General features: G+C 41.6%; 1 protein-coding gene across 4 annotated transcripts in view; it reads left to right on the top strand.

Moving 5' to 3' along the window:
- pde4ba (phosphodiesterase 4B, cAMP-specific a) overlaps positions 1 to 24,422 on the top strand; it is a 620,274-nt gene that overhangs the window by 473,437 nt on the left and 122,415 nt on the right. For 3 of the 4 annotated variants that reach the window (XM_072273877.1, XM_072273876.1, XM_072273879.1), the window contains one exon: positions 17,867 to 17,916. In XM_072273877.1, the coding sequence (XP_072129978.1) occupies positions 17,867 to 17,916 (50 nt within the window). The remainder of the gene's footprint in view (positions 1 to 17,866; positions 17,917 to 24,422) is intronic. The other variant, XM_072273878.1, reaches the window with a different exon arrangement.

The following is a 24,422-nucleotide window of genomic DNA, read 5'->3' as shown; positions in this document are numbered from 1 at the left end:
ATAAAGGCACAAACTTGCAATACCCCAAAGACTGCAAAGACCCCAAAGTTCACCCAGTAATTGGACATACCACAGGCTGTCTCTCTCCCTAATAAGGGAAAAAGAGGTGTCCCTATTTCACAGCGAGAGGGGAGGCATAACAAAGCAACTCGATGATCTATGATGTTAAAAGTCTGTTGCGTTGCTTTTTCCGAGTTCTGTGCCCATAGAATTCAGGTCTCTGGGAACACAGCCAGCAGCCACCTCGCTGCTTACGATTTTTCATTTCCCCCACTGCATCAGGCAGCGGCACCAGTCTTGAGTCTGCCTGCCTCCAGAGCCACAAAAATCCGGCACCCTGAAGGTGCGTTAGTCTTCCAGGCCACATCGTTGGCATATCAAAAAGTGACCAGTCGTGAGGCCCTGAGAGCGGGTCTCATTTCCACAAAGACCCGAGGTCAGCTTGTAACTCCAAGTCAGGGTCTTCAAAAGAACTTTGAAAAGGAAAAAAAAGAAATATTAAAGATAGAAATAGAGCTGGTTATGAAGATGTAAGCAAAGGAGTCGCCATTAGGCGCCATTGTCCAACTAAATTCTGCCCTCCCTGGCTTTCCACAATGTCCTAAGATGCAGCTGGTCAGCCCTCAGTGATCTGTCCACAAAATGCACTTCAAAACATCAACAGGACATCCATGAAGAGGGTGAATCCTTGCATGGCATTGGGACCTGATGGTGTATCTGGAAGTTACTGAAAATCTGTACCAAGCAGCTGACTGGAGTATTCAAGAATATCTTCACTGCTGTGCTGTAAGGTTCCCACGTGCATCCTTGGGTATCAATCATATCAGTGCCCAAGAAGAGCAGGGTGAGCTGTTTCAATGACTATCACCTGGTAGCACTCACATCTACTGTGATGAAGTGCTTTGAGAAGTTGGTCATGGGTAAAGTTAACTATTGTCTTAGCAAGGGACTGGACCTGCTGCAATTTGCTTTTTGACACAAAAGGTCTACAGCAGATACAATTTCACTGGCTCTCCGCTCAGCTTTGAAGCACCTAGATAATAGCAAGACGTACATCAGGCTGCTGTTTATTGACTATAGCTAAGCTTTCAACACCATCAACCGTCGCGATTAATCAGCAAACTCCAAAACCTGGGCTTCTGTACCTCCCTTTGCAACTATATCCTTGACTTCCTTATCGGGAAACCACAGTCAGTGCAGATCAGTAATAACATCTTCTTCTGGGGGAAGGCACCAGAGGTGGCTGCAGGATGCAGAGGAGAAGCTACAGGATTGCTTCGAGTTGGTGGACTGGGCCATGTTCAACATCTCACAGGAGGATCTGAATTAGTACACCATGGTTCTCATGGACCTTATAAAAACACTCATGGTCAAGTCTGTCCCCCTATCATCATTCAGAGTCTTCAATATTAGCCTTTCCCCAGATTAGGATTTTAGCTTGTGGACCAGTCCTATCTTTTTTATTTCTACATTAATATTGATAGAATTTTGGTCACTTGTGCCAAATTGCTCCTTTACTGAATTCTGTTACTCATGTAGTCTCATTTCCTGAGAGCAGATCAAGTGTAGTCCCTTCTCTCATAGGTGATTCCACATTAAAGCTTAAGCAAACTTTTCTGGATGCATACCTGCATAAGAATGATAGCTTCATGTATCTTCTCAGCAATCTCTATTGCTATGGTTAAGACATAGAACAGTAGAGCATAGGAAAACGCCCAAGCTACTTAAACAAAAGCACCTAATTAAACCAATCCCTTCTGTCTGCACATGGTCCACAGTCCTCCTTTCTTTGCATCATGAGTCAATCTTAAAAGTGTCTTAAAGAACTATAATGTATCTGCTTCCATCAGCATCAGGACGTTATTGCCAATTTTTAAATGAAGCCCATGCTGTTCGCGCCTGAATTCTTATCTGATATATTTTTCATTATTGCATTTCCAACTACGTTTTCTCTCCATGGTCTATGTTTAACCAGTCATATTGTGATAATAAATCATAAATATCTTCTGCTGCTGTTCTTTTTTCCACTTTTCCTTCTTTCTCCATCCTTTGTTAATTCTGTTAAAGTATCATTTAGATAGGTATTGCCCACAGACATTGGAGCAGCTCATCCGAGAGCTACTCTTCGCAGATGATGCTGCCCTTGTTGCCCACACAGAGACAGCCCTGCAGCGTATAACATCCTGCTTCGCAGACACAACTGAGCTCTTCGGACTGGAACTCAGCTTGAAGAAAACAGAAGTTCTCCATCAGCCCACACCTCAGGAAGATTACCACCCTCCCCGCATCACCATCGGTGAGGTAGAGCTGAAGACAGTCCACCAGTTCAGCTACCTGGGGTGCACCATCTTGTCAGATGCCAAGATCGACAAAGAGATTGACAACAGACTGGCAAAGGCAAACAGCGCATTCAGCAGGCTGTACAAAAGAGTCTGGAACAACAAGCACTTGAAGAAAGGCACAAGGATCAGCTTGTACAGAGCCATTGTACTGACCACCCTCCTGTACGGCTCTGAGTCGTGGGTCACCTACCGTCACCACCTACGACTCCTTGAGCGTTTCCACCAGCGCTGCCTCTGCACCATCCTCAACGTCCACTGGAGTGATTTCATCACCAACATCGAAGTCCTCGAACAGGCGGAGGTCACCAGCATCGAGGCCATGCTGTTGAAGATGCAGCTGCGTTGGGCAGGACACGTCTCCAAGATGGAGGATCATCCCAATATTGTGCTGTGTGGCGAACTCTCCACTGGCCACCGTGACAGAGGGGCACCAAAGAAGAGGTACAAGGTCACTGAAGAAATCCCTTGGTGCCTATCACGTTGACCATTGCCAGTGGTCTAATCTAGCCTCCGATCACAAGGCCTGGCGACACACCATTAACCAGTCTATCTCCTCTTTTGAGAACATACGCAGGGCTGGCATTGAGGACAAAAGGAGAAGGAGGAAGAACCGTGACACAGCAGCACCAAACCCAGAACAGAATTTCCCTTGCAGCCGCTGTGGTCGGACCTCCCTGGCCCGTATTGGCCTCTTCAGCCACCAGCGAGCCTGCAGCAGACGTGGGCAGCCCCCTTCCTAAATCTTGAAGCTAAGCCATGATGATGATCAGTTAAATAGGTATTGCCTGCTATGCCACTGGCGTTTAGGGCAGTAATGAAGGCCTTCTTCATTGCTGTTTCTGTAACAATTTTTTTTTGACCAATCAGGGTTGTCAGCTCTGAGCAGAACCTCCAAACCTGCAAAATCGGTGGACCCCTCTTAGTCTGGCCTCTACCTTTGACCTGCTTGGTATGGGTGACCCTACCATGAGTCAAAGTACAAGGCCCTGACTCCAGCCAACATAGTTCTCCAGGTCATTGAGCCATGCAAGCCTCCAAACCCTACGACAAGGTTGGGGTCCTCTTGGAGGTAAAGTATCAGTAATGAAATCAAAATCTGGCAGAATTTATCATCATACTCTGCCGTGCCTAGGGATTGTATGAGTTCTGAAATGTTACCAGTTTTCCTTGCCTCCAAATTGCTTCTATTTTCTTTCTGGCTGCAATCCAGTTTTTCACCAAAGTAAGCTTCTCTTTCTGTATGAATACACACTTCCATTGTATTCATATATGTATCTGTGTGAATGCTTCAAATTTTCAAGGATTTTTTTTTAGCACTTGTGCAAACATTTTGACCGCAAAGACACCAGTTTATATCTCATACTATGTAGTGCATTGTAGTTTGAAAGCTCATCAGAGATTATTTTAATGTCACAAATTTGTTTTGTATTAAAATACAGGCCCTTGGTACATTAATTGTCACATTTTCTTTGTTTTCTACTTCTATGTTCTTTTGAACATTAAGCCTGTATAATTTAGTGAAACATTGATTCCTATCGACCCTTTGTATAGATTCTTTTAAGTCATTAATTGGTACAGTTCATTGTTTGATACTTGGTTAATTTTAACTTGTTATCACCACATTAGCAGCCTTGTTCGTGTTGGGTGCTATCATTGTGGTACTGCCTGGTAAATCTGCATTGTCTTCACTGGAGTGGATCAAGTGAGCCAAAACTGTTTAATTCTCTGCTTATAGAAATTCATAAGCAGAATTCATTTTATCTTTATTTATCTAATACTTCCTCATTTTAGGTTATCAACAGTTTTCTCAGTCTTGCCTAGAACTTCTGATTTTGCTTGAAAATGCATCAATCACCCCTGTCTATAATTCTAAATTGTTATTGAATTTGGATCTTGGATTAAATGAACTTTTTTAGTTTTGTTACCATTTATATTAACTGTAAAAATTGATCATCTGTAAAGTTCCATATTTCATAACTTTGAATAAATTTGCTCATTGATTAAGCTAAAAACCAAACTTAGCATTCAGTGTACAATGCAAGGTGCCAATGTTGCATCTTAGAACAAGGCCTTCAGTGGAACAAGGTGTTTATTAATAGGTTCACCTGAGCCTAAGATTGTTTGTGCCAAATTTTATGCTCTCTAAAACTTCGAAGGGTCTCAAAGATTTCCTAACATTCCTGAACTAATATTAATAAGCAGAATTGTTCTGTTGCTCTCCTGTACAGCATCATTCTGTCCAGGAAGTTTCCCACCACTATCATAACTTCCATTTTTTGCTTGCTCAACAGATGTTCCATGCATAAATGGAAAGGTTACAAGAGCAATATGAGATGTTCACCATATAAGCAGGACCATGATGGTGCTGGTCCTCCAATTTGTCTTTCCTTGTTCACTTTTGTCATCATTACCCTCTATTTGGTTCGACAAATCCAGAAGCATAAGTAAGATTGTCAATGTAACCTGCTCAAGTCTGAGTAGCCATTTTGTCTTTTTCTTCTGATGCTATTCTTGCCAAGACTGGCACTCAAACCAGGGCACTTGAAGTTTCTTGTCATTTTAGGATCTACAAAATGTAATGGCAGCATTAAATGGTTTGTTAATTTAATCAGAATGCCTTCTTAATGTGAAGCATCTGCTGAGAGCTCCTATCCTGATACGTACACACACACCTGACATTACTCTATTGGCTAGGTATGTGACCCAATTTTTCTCAAAATTAGTGCTGGTATTTGCCTAGGAGCCTTTCCATCTGTATTGTTCTTCCTTCTCAGGCAGAGTTTTGGCCACATCCTTTTCCCACACTTACTGGCACTCAGTCAAGGTTAGCAGTTACTAGTCCCTTGGAATGCCAATGGGTCAGGTGACAGATGTATCCTTATTCAAGTAAGGTCTGCTCTTGTTTCTTCGTACAGGATCCCTTCCTTGTATCCTTATTATCCATTTATAATATGTACAATATACTGTAGTTTCTTATTTGAACTGCATCTGGTGCTTAGAACATAAAAGTTATGGAGACATCAGAAGGCCAGCTGAAACACAGCTGTTTAGTCCACTCTGTCCAAATGCATCTGTGCACACATACCCTCAGTAGGTCATGTATTTTTGCTGGGTGTGACTGATTTTCAGAATGTCACTGGAGAAAACTAGTTTCTGTCAAATGCTGGATGGAGTAAATAATCAAATGGTCTTGAACTAGTTCAGAAAATCCAGGTTCTACAGTACTCTAAAGTAATGTGGCTGTTGAGAAATGGACAACATAGAAGAAATAATTAAATACTGTAACAGTTCAAAGACACCAGGGAACTTCTAGCTTTCTCGACAGTACAAGACACTTTGGCAACTAAATTACAGGAGTAGGTCGGCTGCCAGCAAATATTTAGACACAGCATGTTTGGAATCTGAAATGCACTACCTGAAGGTGTGTGGAAGCACAAACTGTGGCCTTCAAGAGGAACTGGATAAATTTGTGGTGAGGAAAAAATGTTAGTCAATGGAGAAAGAGTTGGTGAACTGGAGAAATGTTCTGGTAGAGAACTGGCTCAGACACTGTGTTAAATAGTCTCTTATTCCATGATTCTAGGATATTCAAAACTGGCTTAAATATATAATTCCCACTGGGGTGTTGGAAATCCTTGTACTTCCTCACTATTTCCAGTAATCTTCTCACTTGAGGCACAATGTTTACATTTATTGATTTTAGCTATATGATCACAATTATTTTATTTGTAAGTGCACTGCCCATTTATGAAATATAGATATACAACAAATGAAAACGATAAGACCAACTAAGTAATCAATTTTGTTCCTGTAACAATGATGGCTGCAGTTTTATAAACAGCACTTCGACATTTGAGCCATCTAACACTCATCCAATTCTACCCACTCAGCAGACCTGTGTAATCTCCTGAGAGAAACATAAAAAAGGCTACTAATAATAAAAAAAAATCATTTGAAAATGTCCTTTTCTTCCCTATCCTCACAATTGACTAAAAGCGTCAATTGTTATCATTGTTATCGATAAAGATTCTTGGGAGTGATGGGCTCCTTGCATAGGTCTAGTTATACAGATCTGAATGTCATTCACAGCCCCTCTGAACAGAAAACTGATCTCAGTCAAGTCATTTGAGGGTGACCTCCAAATGTCACTATAACTCTATACTAGGAAATGATTTTGAGAGTTTTGACTGAAGTTGGCTATCTTCCTCAGTAGAAAATACATGTATTGCTGTTAGATAAGGACCTCAACAGAAAAGTAGTTTGCCATTTCTCAACAGTGAATCTTGTGTGAAAGACTGATCTAAAGTAAATACCAGAGGAGTGCAGCCACCCTTATATCAGCAAAGCTTGATATCTTCAGAGATGGGAAGGTGAAGACTGGAAGGGAAAAGGGTGTTAGGATAAAACTCACTGGCAGCTGTAAATATTGAGGAAGTTGAACTAACTGTTATGTTTCCAGTTAATCTCAAACAGATCGAAATACTTTGAGACAGTTATAAGCTGCTGAGTGCTGTCTTGAATGATGATAAACATTACCAGGAGAGTTGACTGGCTCTCATAATCCTCAATAAATGAAGTGGTACTATTCAAAAGAGTTTTGCTTTGGGAGTGTGGTTGTTGAAAATGCTGTTGGTGAAGATTTTCCTTCTCTAAATAGATTTCCAGCGGTAACTGCACAAGTTGATTGGATTGTTAAGAAAGCGTGTGATATGTTGACCTTCATTGGTCAGGGGATTGAGTTCAAGAGCTGTGATTTTTATTGGAGCACCAAGGATAACGTCCTGCCCAGCTGCATCACCATCTGGTACGAGAATTGCAAGTCATCTGACTGTAACTCCCTATAAAGGATTGCAAGGACTGCTGAGAGAACCATCGGCATCTCTCTCCACTCAGAGATATTTATCAGGAGTGCTGCATTCGCAGGGCCCTTAGCATTGTCAATGATCCCTCTCGTCTATCCAACAATCTCTTTGACCCCTACCCTCAGGCAGAAGGTACCGTAGCATTAGGACAAGAGCTGTTAGGATGGGAAACATCTTCTTCCCCCAGGCTGTAAGGCTACTGAACTCCCTGCCACCACCTGGGTCTCATCACTTTTGAAGCAGCAGTAACCGTTAACTGATAACTTTTTAACTTGTGTCATAAATGCACATTATTAATTGTTAATTTACTTGTGATAATATGTGTTGTATGTGTGAGTTACATGTTCTGTGTTGTTGACCTTAGTCCGGAGGAAAGTTGGTTCATTTTTTTTGGTATACACGTGTACAGTTGATTGACAATGACTGAACTTGAACTTGAAGAGTCGTGAGCTCTATGTTGCAGCTCTATAAAACCCTAGTTAGACCATACTTGGTATGCTATATTCAGTTCTGGTTTGCTTCATTAAAGGAAGGATGTGGAATCTTTAGAGGGGTGCAGCGATTTATTAGCATGATGCCTGTATTAGATAGCATGTCTTATGAGAACTGGTTGAATAAGCTAGAGCTTTTCTGTTTGAAGCAAAGGAGCATGAGAAGTGTTTTAACAGAGGAGTACAAGATGAAAGGAGGTATAGATTAAGTCGATAACCAGATACTATTTTCCCAGGGTTGAAATGGCTAACGTGAGAGGCTAAAATTTTAAGATGATTGGAGGAAGGTATGGAAGAGATGAGAGAGGGAAGTATTTTTTTTACACAGGGAGTGGTAGAGTGGAACTGTAGCACAGTGGTTAGCACAACGCTTTAAAGTACAAATGACCCAGGTTCCATTCCCGCTGCTGCCCGTACAGAGTTTGTACATTCTCCCTGTGACCACGTGCGTTTCCTACTGGTACTCCGGTTTCCTCCCACAGTCCACAGGTGTACTGGTGTGTACATTAATTAGTCATTGTAAATTGTCCCGTGATTAGGCTCAGATTAAATCAGGGGATTGCTGGGTGGCATGACTAGAAAGGCCCACACCACACAGTGTCTCAAAATAAGTAAAATATGGAATGCCCTGCTGGGATGGTGGGAGAAGCAGATACATTAGGGGCACTTAATAAACTCCTAGATAGGCACATGGATAATAGAAAAAAATGGAGGGCTATATAGGAGGGAAGGGTTAGATTGACCTGAGAGTATGTTAAAATCTCGGCACAACGTGGTGGGCCAAGAGCCTGTAATATTCTATGTTATATATTTTATATATATATCTCACCCATGAAAAATTTTCCATAATTCTGCTTTTTTTGGCCTTGATCACTTTGGTACTATCTTCTTATAGACCACATTCCTTAAATGTCCAAGTCTCTTCCTTTTGGTAGTTTCAGACAATAAATATAAATCTATTCTAATATTATCTATGAAATGCTCAACCTCTGCCTTCCATCAAAAATTGCCACAATGTGCAGCTGCGGCAATTATAGATGGATGGCAGAGCTCGAGCACAGACAACTCGTCAACTCAGTCCCCTGACTAATGAAGGCCATCACACCATATGCCTTCTTAAAAACCCTATTAGCTTGCATGGTTGCAGCCCAAAAGAAAAAAAAATCTTCACCAACAGCATTTTAACAACCATCCCTCCATAACAAAACTCTTCACCATTTCAGTGCTGTTCAATTTCTATATTTCATGAATGTACAATTTGTAAATTCTGCTAATGCTTTATGAATTATTTAGAAATCGGAGGATTAGGAAGTACATTTTCATTCACAAAGAGAATAAAGAAGATAAATTACATCAAACTGATGTGAGTTGTTTACAAAGGCCCACCCACAGTTTTAAAGTGGGTGCTACCCCAAAGAAGCTGACAACTCAAGTACTCATACAATGATCACTAGAGGCATAGAAACAGATTGATCGACAGGTTTTGTTAGTTAAAGTTCGAGTCTAAAGGACATTCCTTCACTAGGATTAAAGGACAAAGTGGCAAAAGTAGAGTACAAAGTAAATGGCAGGATACTTGGCCGTGTGGAGGAGCAGAGGGATCTGGGGGTACATGTCCACAGATCCCTAAAAGTTGCCTCACAGGTAGATATGGTAGTTAAGAAAGCTTATGCAGTGTTAGCTTTCATAAGTCGAGGGATAGAGTTTAAGAGTCGCGAGGTAATGATGCAGCTCTATAAAACTCTGGTTAGGCCACACTTGGAGTACTGTGTCCAGTTCTGGTCGTCTCACTATAGGAAGGATGTGGAAGCATTGGAAAGGGTACAGAGGAGATTTACCAGGATGCTGCCTGGTTTAGAGAGTATGCATTATGATCAGAGATTAAGGGAGCTAGGGCTTTACTCTCTGGAGAGAAGGAGGATGAGAGGAGACATGATAGAGGTATACAAGATATTAAGAGGAATAGATAGAGTGGACAGCCAGCGCCTCTTCCCCATGGCACCACTGCTCAATACAAGAGGACATGGCTTTAAGGTAAGGGGTGGGAAGTTCAAGGGGGATATTAGAGGAAGGTTTTTTACTCAGAGAGTGGTTGGTGCGTGGAATGCACTGCCAGAGTCAGTGGTGGAGGCAGATACACTAGTGAAATTTAAGAGACTACTATACAGGTATATGGAGGAATTTAAGATGGGGGGGTTATATGGGAGGCAGGGTTTGAGGGTCTGCACAACGTTGTGGGCCAGAGGGCCTGTACTGTGCTGTACTATTCTATGTTCTATGTTCTGTAAAATTATAGAGGTCAAGACAGCAGAGCTTATTTTTGCAGGTTTGATTGGAACAGCCAAACTTCAAAGCAAACTATATGCCTTTAAGCCTAATGCGTCTGGCAGAATTAGTACTCGTTTCTTGTCGGTTATTTCATTTGCTTCAAAATACTGTTCCAATAGTTCAGTATACATAAGCCAATTACCCATTATGTAATCAGACTTGTCAGTCTTTCCGATGTAACCAGCCATTTCGTGATTTTTTTAATGATTAGTATCACCCTGTACTCACAACTTATGTACCCTGAACTCTTCCACTTCCTGCCTTAAAAAAAAGCCAATCATATCTTCCCTTGTGAAGAACATGTGTTGGCTGCTTCTGTTTTAAACTTGACCACCTCTCCACGTGATGGGGTGTCTTCTTCACTCTCCGATGTTCCTGCTGTGCTTTATTTTATTTCAAACATCTGGCTCCACTTTAACAGGTCAGTAACTGTCTCAGGTTCATTTTAAAATACCTGGTTGCCAATGTTATGCTTGTAACTTCAAAACTTTAAATCAGTTCAAAGAAAAAGTGGGGAATCTGATATACCTGTGTAACTTCAAGTTTACTTTAAGCAAAGTGCACATGTGTCACATGGTAGTGTGATGTCCTTTGCAGTTAACATAGCTTTACATATAACCCGTAATTAATTATTTCAACAAACAAGGATACATAATCAACAACATATTTACGAAATTACTTATGTAATGGCCTCTCTGTAATGTTAACTGCTGAGTTAATGGTTTCTCTGTAGCTGCGATGTTTGGGTTATGACTAGAGATAACGGGACTTTAGTATTCAGGGCTATCCAATGGGAGGAATGTTATTCTTTCTTGTGTATCTGGGAACCGGAGTTTTCCACGGGTTTTCGGTCGAGGAGAGCGAAGAGGAAGGATGTGTGTGGAGAGCGCTGGTAGACTAACAGACGGCATATACTGGAATTCGAAGGTCCGAGGGTCAGTGATGTTTCAGCTGAGGTTATTCGTGGAGGAATACCTGCTGCGTGAGCTCCAACGTATTTTGAGACTTTAACTGTGGGCCCTTTTTATTTTTGTTCGTTTATTTTCCTACTAACCCTATATTCGAATTAAGATTCATAGAGTTTATAATTTGATTGTATATGGTGTACTGTCTGATAATTTGCATTGTGGGTTTGTGACGGGAATACATTACATAGCATCCACCCAAACCTGAATACCCTGTTTGGCGGGACCGAAAGCTGATTCCCCTGGACAAACATGAGCGGCAAACCTGGTGGGTTACACTTAAAATAGCTGAAATATTAACTACACAACAATTAGACCTTCATGAGTCCTGCACAGGTGTCTGATTGTGGTTTGGTATTTGTAAAATACTGGGAAGAGGGTGTTAAGTAAGCCTGTGGTCACCTGACAGAGACAAGCAGCAAAGAGAAATAAATGGGCATTAGGTACAAAAGTTAAGTTAAAAAAAAATAAAGGGGACTTACCTCTAAGAAAATCCAGGTGACTAAATCCATGATTGGTAAGTCGCATAAGTTCATGTGATAGGCATATATTCCCATCCTATTAGAAACAGATTTAGGAAATGGCTCAGAACTTGTTCGTCCATCCCTTTGCTATTTCAATTAAGAAACTTCACCACTTGTAAGTAACCTGAGAGGACCCTGAATCAGCCATACCAATAACTGCTATATGTTGCTGAGCCTAAATGATGGCACCTGGACCAATGTAATCCAATAGGTTCAATGTTGGTTCCTGGAAATATTAGATTAAATGGACCTTTCTCCCTCCCCCTTGTTCCTACATCACAGTGTTTCTTGTTTATCATCACCCTTCTAATCACTTCAATTGAAATTGCCTTTGACTAACCTTGTTTGAGTTAAACATATTAATGTAAGTAAACCATCCAGCTTTTGACCTTATTTAATAATTAAGACAGAATGTAGCTGATGTGTCTCAGTATTATTTACTTGATTTTTTAAGACACTTACTTCATTTAAATTTGCCCATCTTAGTTGTCAAAATTACATTTCAACCCATCAAGTACAATCTTTTGGTACAAATTCTAAGTTTCTGGTACTTGTTTTGAGGAAAAGTCCTAATTGTTTTCCGTTTTAAATGACCTTTAAAATTATGCCTCTTGTAATTCCCTCACTAGAAGAGGTATTGTCTCTAGCTAAATGATTCTGTGATTTAGCTTAATGATTATATGTTCCTCATGATTAAATTTAATCAAAGTTAATAATTATTTTCTTACCATCATTTTACTTAAGTGCTCCTTAAGTGTGGAGAGAGCCGGATGTTCACAGTGGCATCCAATGTGTCTTGAGCCTTATTTCTGCTAAATCACATGGCATGCTGTCCCAGACAGGTCATTGCAACAAATGCTGGCAACATGCTACTACTTGTACTTATGTTGAGTTTGATTGGAACAGCCAGAATGGGAATTGAATGGTATTATTCAAATAAGAGATGAGCAGAGTCTTGGGATATGCTTGTGACTGAAACGGGTATTCCTATAAACCAGACACCCAGAAGGCATTTGATCTCCAAAGTGTAGACTACGGTGGAAACAAAAACTGGATGAAATTAATATAAATAATGTTTGCTTCACCTGTAAAGTATGTGTTGTGTAGTTAATATTTCAGTAATATTTGAGTAATTTTGTAAATATATTGTTGGATTAAGCATTCTTTGTTGTTCATATAATTCAGAGTAGTTATATGAAAAAATAAGTGAATTGCATACATCATCACACAACCACAGTGAAATCAAATGCAAGGGTAAACTCACAATTTGGACTCCTGTGTCTTCCTTTGAATTAGTTAAGTGTTTGGAAGTTACAAACCATAACAGTGGCGATGGAGTAATTTTAAAACAAACCGGAGACAACTACCAATCTGTTGAAGCACAGCGAGATGCTCAAACTAAAAATAAGAGTAGAGGGGAATGGAGGGTAAAGAAACACAGCCTCGCACATGTCGAGGCAGGTGAGTTAAAAAAAAAGCAGTGTAACACATGTTCTTTGGAAACAAAGACACGATCAAGTATATATAAAAAAATCAGAAAATGGAATAATTCATGAGTTTATAAAGAGTGAGTATCGGATGATATTCATTAAAAAAAAAAGCAGAAATGGATGGCTACATCAGACATATTGATGTGTTTGATTTCACAAAAGGGTGGCTAGAGTACGCACACTGATCTAATTGAACTGTATTTTGAAGCAAATGAAATAACCAATGAGAAATGAATGCCAATTTTATTTGCACGTTTGAGCTTGCATGTGGTACAAACAAAAGAACCAGCATCGTGCGGGCATGATTGGCTGAGGCAACTACAATTTGTTTGGGGATTCATCTGCCATTTGCATGCCACATCCCCTGCAATGAAGCCAACTGAAAGTGAATTAAGAAAGGTACTGGATAATAGCAAAACTGTCTCCATGCTGAACACCATGAACCATGGCCCAACAGAGGGCCAACGGGTGTTGGTGCCAACTTCTGTACCTCTGGTTGGAAAACATATTGGATCAAGGAAGGATCATGCTGCTCAGAGGAATCATGAAAGTGACAAAAACAGAGATCCGACTACAGCAATTTTTGTAGGCAACATTTCTGAAAAAATTTCTGATATGTTATTCAGGCAGTTACTTGCAAAACTGTGGCTTGGTTTTAAGGAGTTCGAGGAGTCTCAGGAAAGTTGCAAACATGTGGCTTTTGTAATTAAAAATCTAAAGTTACTGTATGAATTTCAAATGGAAAAGAAAAAGCTGCTTTGTAACAGTAGATGCAAAGACCAGAGTTCAGCTGAATAAATGGAAGGCCAAAAAGAAAGAAGTCAATGGAGATACAAAAACAGGGGATTCATCAGATGATGTTGTGTTTGAGGAAACAAGAGGACATATCAGATCGTAAAGGAAACAATAGGATTAATAAGAGAATATTCTAGTGAATCAAATGGATTTTTCCAAGATCATGATGAACAAACTAGAAAAAGAAAAAGGAAAAAGAAAGGTGTCCAAATCTATCAGAACTATTCCTGCAGTCTCAGAGTCATCTCCTACAACCACAAGAGAGCAGGCCCAGAACCTGGGATTGTTTCACAGCCACAATTCTCACCTGCCAAACAAGGAGATTCCCCTGGTCAGGAAAGACGTTATCCCACAAGAGTGAGAAGTCCTCCGCAGCAATTAAATCTTTGGACTGAATGGAACAATTTCAAGATTTACTATGCTGTATATAGTAGTTGCGTTATATAGTGTACTGTGCATATAGTTGAAATGCATTCGTTGTTGAGTTGGAACTTATAGCTAAACAGGGAGGAATATTTCAGTAATATTTGAGTAATCTTGTCAGTATATTGTTTGATTAAGCATTCGTAGTTTATATAATTCATTATGGTTACATGTAAAAATATGTGAACTGCATACATCATGACACTACCACGTGAGATACGCACGCCTCACTTAAAGTAAACACAAAGTTAGACTCACATTTCAGACTCCTGCGTCTTCCTTTGAATTAGCTTTCATGTTTTGAAGTTATAAAACATAACGTGAGTGAAACTCAGCAGGACGGAAGTGGAGAAAGTAAAAGGTTTGGATCTCTTGAGTTGCACATGAAAATGGTTGGGAATGTTTGTCGTGACCTGGGTGTAAACCAGAGTATGGTGAACAGAATAGTTCCTTTGAAATGGTGAAGGGGAAATATGAAGATGTCAGAGATGGCAAAGAATGACCTATTGTTTATGGAGGCTCATGTTGGTGGGGGGGGGAACAGCCGAAAATTCTTATAATTTTGAGAAGAATGGGGAAGGTAGAGACAGAAGAGAGAGAGAGATGCAAAAGACTTAATTAAAGAGAAAGAAGGAGTTGTACAAAGCTTTACTATGAAAGGTTGTGTCATCATGCAATATGATTGCGGTGTCTAAACCGTTTGTGCAAGAAGTGAGATGGGAGAACATTTGGGCAAGATATCTTTGATTTGCAGTGCATTTACAGCTGGAGAAAGGAAGGTCAAGGAATTAGCTTTATTTTAGGCCGAGTCCCATAAAAATCCAGCCCTATTCTTGTATTCAGAACATTGCTACCCCTATTATTTTCCTTCCTGATGTTATAGCATTCATCGATTTGAAGAACTGCTAGGGCTTTGCTGCCAACCCTAGAAGCTGTATTTGAGTACAACAGCTGTCAGAGGGAGGTCAGAAGTCTGATCCTGTCAGAATTCTGTCAGGAGCTTCAGCTTTGTGAAGACACTGCTAAAGCGAGAACTGTTCTTATAACAGAGGTAGTTGTGAGGAAATCTGATAATGCATTTTAATTCATGAAGGGTTCAGACAGAGTAGATAGAAGAAAACGGTCCCCATTGGACAGCTCAGTGGTTCAGCTTGCAACACTTCTGCCTCGTAGATCCCTGCAACCCCAGTTCGATGATGGCTTCAGATGACAAATTACGACTGATGGAAGTTGCATGTGACCATGGGGGTTTTCTCCCACAGCTCAATAAAATGGTGTAAGAAAGTATTGTGAGTGGATTGAGAGGATAAAATGGAAGTATTTGGCAAAAGAATCGAAAGTAGCCTGAGGGAGAACTTCACGTAGCAAGTGGAGCCTGGAGTGCAGTGTCAGGGGTAGTTGAGGAGGTAGGGCCACTAAGGAAGTTAGCATATCTCTCTCACAAAACTAGTGACCCAGGCTCAATTCCACCGCTGTTTGTAAGGAGCTTGTATGTTCTTCCTGTGACTGCGTGGGTTTCTTTCGCGTACTCTGATTTACTCTCATATTCCAAAGATGGAAAGTATTCTTAGAGATGGTATATATAATTATCTGGATAGACAGGGTCTGATTAGGAACAGTCAACATGGATTTGTGCGTGGAAGGTCATGTTTGACAAATCTTATTGAATTTTTTGAAGAGGTTACTAGGGAAGTTGACAAGGGTAAAGTGGTGGATGTTGTCCATATGGACTTCAGTAAGGCCTTTGACAAGGTCCCACGCGGAAGGTTAGTTAGGAAGGTTCAATTGTTAGGTATTAATATTGAAGTAGTAAAATGGATTCAGCAGTGGCTGGATGGGAGATGCCAGAGAGTGGTGGTGGATAACTGTTTGTCAGATTGGAGGTTGGTGATTAGTGGTGTGCCTCAGGAATCTGTACTGGGTCCAATGTTATTTGTCATATACATGAATGATCTGGATGATGGGGTAGTAAATTGGATGAGTAAGTATGCAGATGATACTAAGATAAGTGAAGTTGTGGATAATGAAGTAGGTTTTCAAAGTTTGCAGAGAGATTTAGGCTGGTTAGAAGAGTGGGCTGAAAGATGGCAGATGGAGTTTAATGCTGATAAATGTGAGGTGTTACATTTTGGTAGGACTAATCAAAATAAGATATACATGGTAAATGGTAGGGCATTGAAGAATGCAGTAGAACAGAGGGATCTAGGAATACTGGTGCATAGTTCGCTGAACGTGGAATCTCATGTGGATAGGGTGGTGAAGAATGCTTTTGGTATGCTGGCCCTTATAAATCAGAGCATTGAGTATAGGAGTTGGGATGTAATGTTGAAATTGTACAAGGCATTGGTGAGGCCAAATTTGGAGTATTGTGTACAGTTTTGGTCACCAAATTATGGGAAAGATGTCAACAAAATTGAGAGAGTACAGAGAAGATTTACTAGAATGTTACCTGGGTTTCATCACCTAAGTTACAGAAAAAGGTTGAACAAGTTGGGTCTTTATTCTTTGGAACGTAGAAGGTTGAGGGGGGACTTGATAGAGGTATTTAAAATTATGAGGGGAATAGATAGAGTTGACGTGGATAGGCTTTTTCCATTGAGAGTGGGGGAGATTCAAACAAGAGGACATGAGTGGAGAGTTAAAGGGCAAAAGTTTAGGGGTAACATGAGGGGGAACTTCTTTACTCAGAGAGTGGTAGCTGTGTAGAACGAGCTTCCAGCAGAAGTGGTTGAGGCAGGTTTGATGTTGCCGTTGAAAGTTAAATTGGACAGCTATATGGACAGGAAAGGAATGGAGGGTTATGGGCTGAGTGCAGGTCAGTGGGACTAGGTGAGAGTAAGAGTTCAGAAGAGCCGAGATGGCCTGTTTCCGTGCTGTAATTGTTATATGGTTATATATGGTTATATGGGTTTGAGGGTTAATTAGTCACAATGGTGTAATTGGGTGGTGCAGGCTCATTGGACCAGAAGGGTCTGATACCATGCTGTATCTCCAAATAAAATCTGCAGCATTTTAAAGGCAACTGGATAAATATCTAAAAGGAACAAATTTGCTGGACTCTAGAGAGATGGTGGCCAAGTGAAAAGCTGTATTGTTCCTCTGTAGAGCCAATATGGATTTGATGGAGGGAAGGCATTTCGCCGTTCTGGGATTCCCATGATTAGTAAGTGAATCCCAGGTCTAGATTCCAAATCCATGGAAATCTACTGTGCATGAATCATCCCATTCTCAATTTACATCAGATTTATTTGTAGTTTGACTCAAAGCCAGGAGAATCAGCTGACTTGTTTTTAACTGCTCTAGGGCTAGAGTCAGAATTTTGTTATTACAATTTTCCATTATTCAGGTATTTTGTTTTGCAACTAAAAGGTGGGGTACCTGCTCAGAAAGTGCTTTACAGTGTGGCTACATGACTAAATTGAAAGAAATTCTTTGGTCCTGTAATCATACTTCAGGAATAAGACATTAGAAAACAATAGAAGAGTAATATATAAAACTAGTATAAAACTAGTTTTTCCTGTTTGTCATTTTTATTATTTGTTTTAATCTGCATTTATTAACCATCTATTATGTTTTCAAATTTTTCTATTGCAGCAAGGTATGAAATTAGGCTATGGTCTAATTTGTCTCATTTTCTTTTCCATAGAAGATCTCCAGCCACAAGTCAACCACCCCTTACAAGAATCAGTCTGACAGGTACCAAATTCTTTCTTAGAAATTACATGCAAACTCAGATGAGGGTATTTGATTCTTGGCTCTGTGTATACCATTCAAACACGACCATTGGTATGAAATCTACTCAAACCTCCCTCTTTTAGGCACAATGCTGATTTTACATAACTATTCTCTCTAGTCTAACATTGTGTTGTTTGCATTTAGCATTTTGTTCATTAGTTTGGCTGGAAAATGATATTCATTTTCTTGCCTTCCTTATACAGTTCTTGTGTAACTTCAGAGATGAAATTGTCAGGTAAACTAAGTATTATTGCTTGAGAAGAAAATTGCTCACAGTTGTAATTCAGTAAATTGATTTATTATTTTCATGTGTACTAACATACAGTGAAAAACTTGTCTTGCACACCATTCATACAGATAAATTCATTAAAACAGTACATTGAGGTGGAGCAAGGTAAAATAAAAACAGAAAGCAGAATAAAGTGTAACAGTTACAAAGAAGGTGCAGTGCTTTCCCAAAGCAGTGAGAAATGCTGGCAGTGTCCATGGAGGGGAGGCTGGTTTTAGAAACATAGAAAACCTACAGCACAAGACAGGCCCTTCGGCTCACAATTCTGTTTTAGGAATTTTAGAAATTACCTAGTGTTACCCATAGCCCTCTATTTTACTAAGCTCCATGTACCTATCCAGGAGTCTCTTGAAAACCCTATCGTATCCACCTTCACTACCGTCGCCGGCAGCCCATTCCATGCATAAAAAATTTACCCCTGACACCTCCTCTGTACCTATTTCCAAGGCCTTAAGACTGTGCCCTTTCATGTTAGCTATTTCAGCCTCTGACTATCCACACAATCAATGCCCTCATCATCTTATACACCTCTATCAGGTCACCTCTCATCCTCTGCTGCTCCAAGGAGAAATGGCCGAGTTCACTCAACTATTCTCAGAAGGCATACTCCCCAATCCAGGCAACATCCTTGTAAATCTCCTCTGCACTCTTTCTATAGATTCTGCATCCTTCTGCAGAAAGGTGATGAGAACTGAGCCCAGTACTCCAAGTGGGGCCTGACCAGGGTCCTATATAGCTGAAATCCATACACACTACATCTACAGCTCTACCTTCATCAATGTGTTTAGTCACATCCTCAAAATATTCAATCAGACTCATAAGGCATGACATGCCTTTGACAAAGCCATGCTGACTATTCCTAATCATATTATTCCTCTCCAAATGTTCATAAATCCTGCCTCTCAGGATCTTCTTCATCAACTTACCAACGACTGAGTAAGACTCACTGTTCTTTAATTTCCTGGGTTCCCTCTACTCACTTTCTTGAATAAGGGAACAACATCTGCAACCCTCCAATCCTCTAGAACCTCTCCTGTCCCCATTGATGATGCAAAGATCATCGCCAGAGGATCAGCAGTCTCCTCCCTCGCTTCCCACAGTAGCCTGGGGTCCCGGTGACTTATCCGATTTGATGCTTTACAAAAGCTCCAGCACATCCTCTTTCTTAATATCTATATGCTCAAGCATTTCAGTCCGCTTTAAGTCATCCCTACGATCACCAAGGTCCTTTTCCGCAGTGAATACTGAAGCAAAATATTCATTAAGTACCTCCGCTATCTCCTCTGGTTCCATACACACTTTTCCACTATCACACTTGATTGGTCCTATTCTCTGGTGTCTTATCCTCTTGTTCTTCACATACTTGTAGAATGCCTTGGGGTTTTCCTTAATCCTGCTCACCAAGGCCTTCCCATGGCCCCTTCTGGCTCTCCTAATTTCATTCTTAAGCTCCTTCCTGCTAGCCTTATAATTTTCTAGATCTCTATCATTACCTAGTTTTTTGAACCTTTCGTAAGCTTTTCTTTTTTTCTTGACTAGATTTTCAACAGCCTTTGTACACCTCTGTTCCTGTACCCTACCATCCTGTCCCTGTCTCTTTGGAACATACCTATGCAGAACGTCACATAAATATCCCCTGAACACCTGCACATTTCTGCCGTACATTTCCCTGAGAACATCTGTTCCTAATTTATACTTCCAAGTTTCTGCCTGATAGCTTCGTATTTCTCCTTACTCCAATTAAACACTTTACTAACTTGTCCATTCCTATCCCTCTCCAATGCTCAGGTAAAGGAGATTGAATTGTGATCACTATCTCAAAACTGCTCTCCCCCTGAGAGACCTGACACCTGACCAGGTTCATTTCCCAATACCAGATCAAGTACAGCCTCGCCTCTTGTAGGTTTATCTACATATTATGTCAGCAAACCTTCCTGAACACACCTAACAAACTCCACCCCATCTAAACCCCTTACTCTAGGAAGATGCCAATCAATATTTGGGAAATTAAAATCTCCTACCACAACCATACTGTTATTTTTACACCTTCCCAGAATCTGTCTCCCTATCTGCTCCTCGATGTCCCTGTTACTATTGGGAGGTCTATAAAAAACACCCAGTAGAGACTCAGTAGACAATCCCTCCATGACTTCCTCCTTTTCTGTAGCTGTGACACTATCTCTGATCAGCAGTGCCATGCCCCCACATCTTTTGCCTCCCCCTGTCCTTTCCTGAAACATCTAAAGCCTGGCACTCTAAGTAACCATTCCTGCCCTTGAGCCATCCAAGTCTCTGTAATGACCACAATATCATAGCTCCAAGTACTGATCCACGCTCTAAGCTCATCCACTTTGTTTATAATGCTTCTTGCATTAAAGTAGACACATCTCAAACCATCAGTCTGAGCACATCCCTTCTCTATCGCCTGCCTATTCTCCCTCTCACACTGCCTGCATGCTTTCTTTGTTTGCGACCAATCGCCCCTTCCTCCGTCTCTTCAGTTTGGTTCCCACCTCCCAACAATTTGAGTTTAAACCCTTCCCAGTAGCCTCAGCAAACCTCCCTGCCAGGACATTTGTCCCCCTTGGATTCAAGTGCATCCCGTCCTTTATACACAGGTCACACCTGCCCCAAAGGGGGTCAAGGGGTCCCAATGATCCAGAAATCTGAATTCCTTCCCCCTGCTCCAATTCCTCAGCCATGCATTTATCCTCCACCTCACTGTAATCCTATACTCACTGTCACATAGCACAGGCAGTAATCCTGAGATGACTACCTTTGAGGTCCTTCCTTCCTAACTACCTGTAGTCTGTTTTCAGGACCTCTTCCCTTTTCCTACCTATGTCATTGGTACCAATACATACCACGACCTCTAGCTGTTCACCTTCCCACTTCAAGATATCGTGGACGCGATCAGAAACATCCTGGACCCTGGCACCTGGGAGGCAAACTATCATCTGTGTTTCTTTCCTACGTCCACAGAATTGCCTGTCTGATCCCCTAACTATAGAGTCCCCTATCACTGCTGCCATCCTCTTCCTTTTCCTACCCTTCTGAGCCACAGGGCCAGACTCTGTGCCAGAGGCGTGGCCACTGTTGCTTCCCCCAGGTAGATCGTCCCCCCAACAGTTCTCAAACAGGAGTACTTATTATTAAGGGGGACAGCCACAGGGGTACTCTCTAGTATCTGACTCTTGCCCTTCCCTTTCCTGACTGTTACCCACTTATCTGTCTCATGAGTCCTGACGAAGGGTTCCAGCCTGAAACGTTGACTGATCGTTTCCACTGATGCTGCCCGACCTGCTGAGTTCCTCCAGCATGTTGTGAGTGTTGCTTTGACCCCAGCATCTGCATATTATTTTGTGTTTACGAAGGTCATCAAGCTGCAGCTCCAGTTCTCTAACACGGTCCCTAAGGAGCTGCAGCTCGACGCACCTGGCGCAGATGTGGCCATCCGGGAGGCTGGCAGACTCCTGGACATCTCAAATCTGACACCCAGTGCAGAATACCGGCCTCACATATATACTTCATATTCCTCACAAGTAGCTTACCTCGCCTCGACCCGTTATCACCAAAGCCCTCCTACTCTTGTCTCCCTCTACTGCATTGCCCGCTCTATAAAACTGTCTTCTTTTAAGTCCTTTCCACTGTTTCACTGTTGTACTGAGCTGTGTTCACCACTCTCTGCAGTTTTCTGCAGTCACAGGCAGAACAGTTGGCAAACCATGCATCCGGGCCAGGTGTTTTCTGTGGCGCATTGATAAGGACACTAGTGAGAGTGAAAGGGGACATGCCGGATTTCTTTAGCCTCGTGAGGATGTAGATGCGCTGGTGTGTCTTCTTGATCATGGTATCAACATGGTCGGACCGGGGCAGGATATTGGTGATTTCCACTCCACGAAACTTGAAGCTCCTAGCTATCTTGACCTCAGCATAATTGACACGAACAGAAATGTGTGGCCAGCCACCTCCTGAAGTCAATGACCAGCTCGTTTGTTTTGCTGCCTTTGAACGAAAGGTTGTTGATATGCCACCACGTCACCAGGCTCTCGATCTCCTTCCTGTGCTCCGAATCATCATTACTTGAGATGCAGCTCATGATGGTATTACCTGCCAACTTGTAGATGGGGTGAGAGCAGAATCTGGCCACGTAGGGGAGTTATCAGTGTATGGGGAGTAGAGGATGCTGCCTTATGTGGCATCAGTGTGAGAATAATCAGTGGTGGAGGTGTTTATTTATTTTGTTTAGAGATACAGCACAGATCCACTCCTGCCAGCCCAGCGAGCAAACCGCTCAGCAATCCACTTATTTTAACACTAAACTAATCATAGGACAATTTACAATGACCAATTAACCTACTAACTATGACTTTGGACTGGAGCACCCGGAGGAAACCAACATGGACATGGGAAGAACGCACAAACTTGCTTGCAGAGGACGCTGGAATTGAACTCCAAACTCCGATGCCCTGAGCTGTAATAGCGTCACACTAACCGCTAAGCTACTGCTGTGCCCTGCGTTGCTGCCTATCATGACTGATTACAGTCTGTTTGTCAGGAAGGCAAGGATTCAGTTGCACAGTGAGGTGTTGAGTCCCACGTCTAGGTGCTTGGAGATGAGAATGCTTGGAATTATAGTATGGAGATGGAACTGTAGACAATAAACAATAGTTTAATCTAATAGCTCAGAGAGCATAACGCCAAGGAGAAGGCATCTGACGTAGACCTGGTTTGATGGTAGGCAAGTTGCAGTGGGTCAATAGTGTCTGATTGGCTGGCGTTAATATGTGCCATGGCCAGCCTCTGGAAGCAACTTTCATGATGGTGGATGTCAGAGCCACTGGGCAGTAATCGTTAATGCATATTACCATGTTTTCCTTCAGTATTGGAATGATAATAGGGTTCTTAAAGCAGGTGGGACCCTCATATTGAAGCAGGGAGAGGTTAAGCATGTCTGGAAATACCCCCACCGTCTGATCTGACCTTGGACTGTGACAATCCATCATACCTATATACCTCTTGGTCATGCTTCAGCCTGCTATGCTGCAGAGAAGATAGTCCCAGTATATCCTGTCACTCCTTATAACTCAAGCCATCTAGTTGGTAACATTGTCATGAATCTATTTTGCATTCTTTCGAGCTTAATCACATCATTTCTATAGTATGGCAACCAGGACCGCACACAATGCTTCAGATGCAATCTCACCAATATCTTGTACATATGTAACATGATTTTGTAAGTCTTATACTCAGTGCCCTATATGTATCATATAACTTCTTCACCACCTTGTCTACCTGTGACACCACTTTCATGAAACTATATGCTTCTACCCACAAGTGTCTCTGTTCGACAACATTCACCAGAGTCTGACTTTCACTTTGTAAGTCTGCTCTGATTTAACTTCCCTGCGGCACACCACTGTTCACCGTCCTCCAGTCTTACAAATAACCCTCCATTATCCCTCTCTGATTCCTTCCCCGAAGCCAGTTTTGTACCCAATTGGCTAGCTCACCTTGGAGCCCATGCGATCGAATCTTCCTGGCCAGCCTGCCATGCAGAACCCTGTCAAAGGCCTTGTTAAAGCCCATACAAACAACATCTACTACCTAGCTGTCATCTATCCATGGTCATCTCTTCAAAATAAAAGTCTTTCAAACTCAGGAGATGAACAATCGATGAACTATAATATGCTGGTGGTGTAGTGGAATTTGCATGGGACTTCAAGGCAAGTGGCTCCAGGTTCAAATCCAGCTGGCTCCTTGGGTGCTTTCCACCCATGCTGGTTTGAGCGTCGAGCTAGCAACTTGGCCTCAAAGGAAAGAGACAAATACTGAAGAAGCAGCAAGGTTGCTACCCAAAGCACCACAAGGCGCAGCAAGGAACAGCAAACTGTACTTAATAAAGTGGCCACTGAGTGTATCCATGTAGTTTTCTGTTGCTGTAGCCCATTCACTTCAATGTTCAACATGTTATGCTTTCAAAGATGTTCTTCTGCACACCACTGTTGTAATACATGGTTTTTTTGAGTTATTGTCAATTTGTCAGTTTGAACAGGTCTGGGCATTCTCCCCTGACCTCTCTCATTAGCGAGATGTTTTCACCCACAGGGTTGGCGTTCATTAGATGTGTTTTGTTTTTCATACCGTTCTCTGTAAACTCTAGGGAATGTTGTGCCTG

This window comes from Mobula birostris, chromosome 12, assembly GCF_030028105.1.
Source record: "Mobula birostris isolate sMobBir1 chromosome 12, sMobBir1.hap1, whole genome shotgun sequence".
NCBI classification, from domain to species: Eukaryota; Metazoa; Chordata; class Chondrichthyes; order Myliobatiformes; family Myliobatidae; genus Mobula; species Mobula birostris.
Note: the sequence above shows the minus strand (reverse complement) of the source record. Positions and strands in the feature narration are given on the sequence as shown.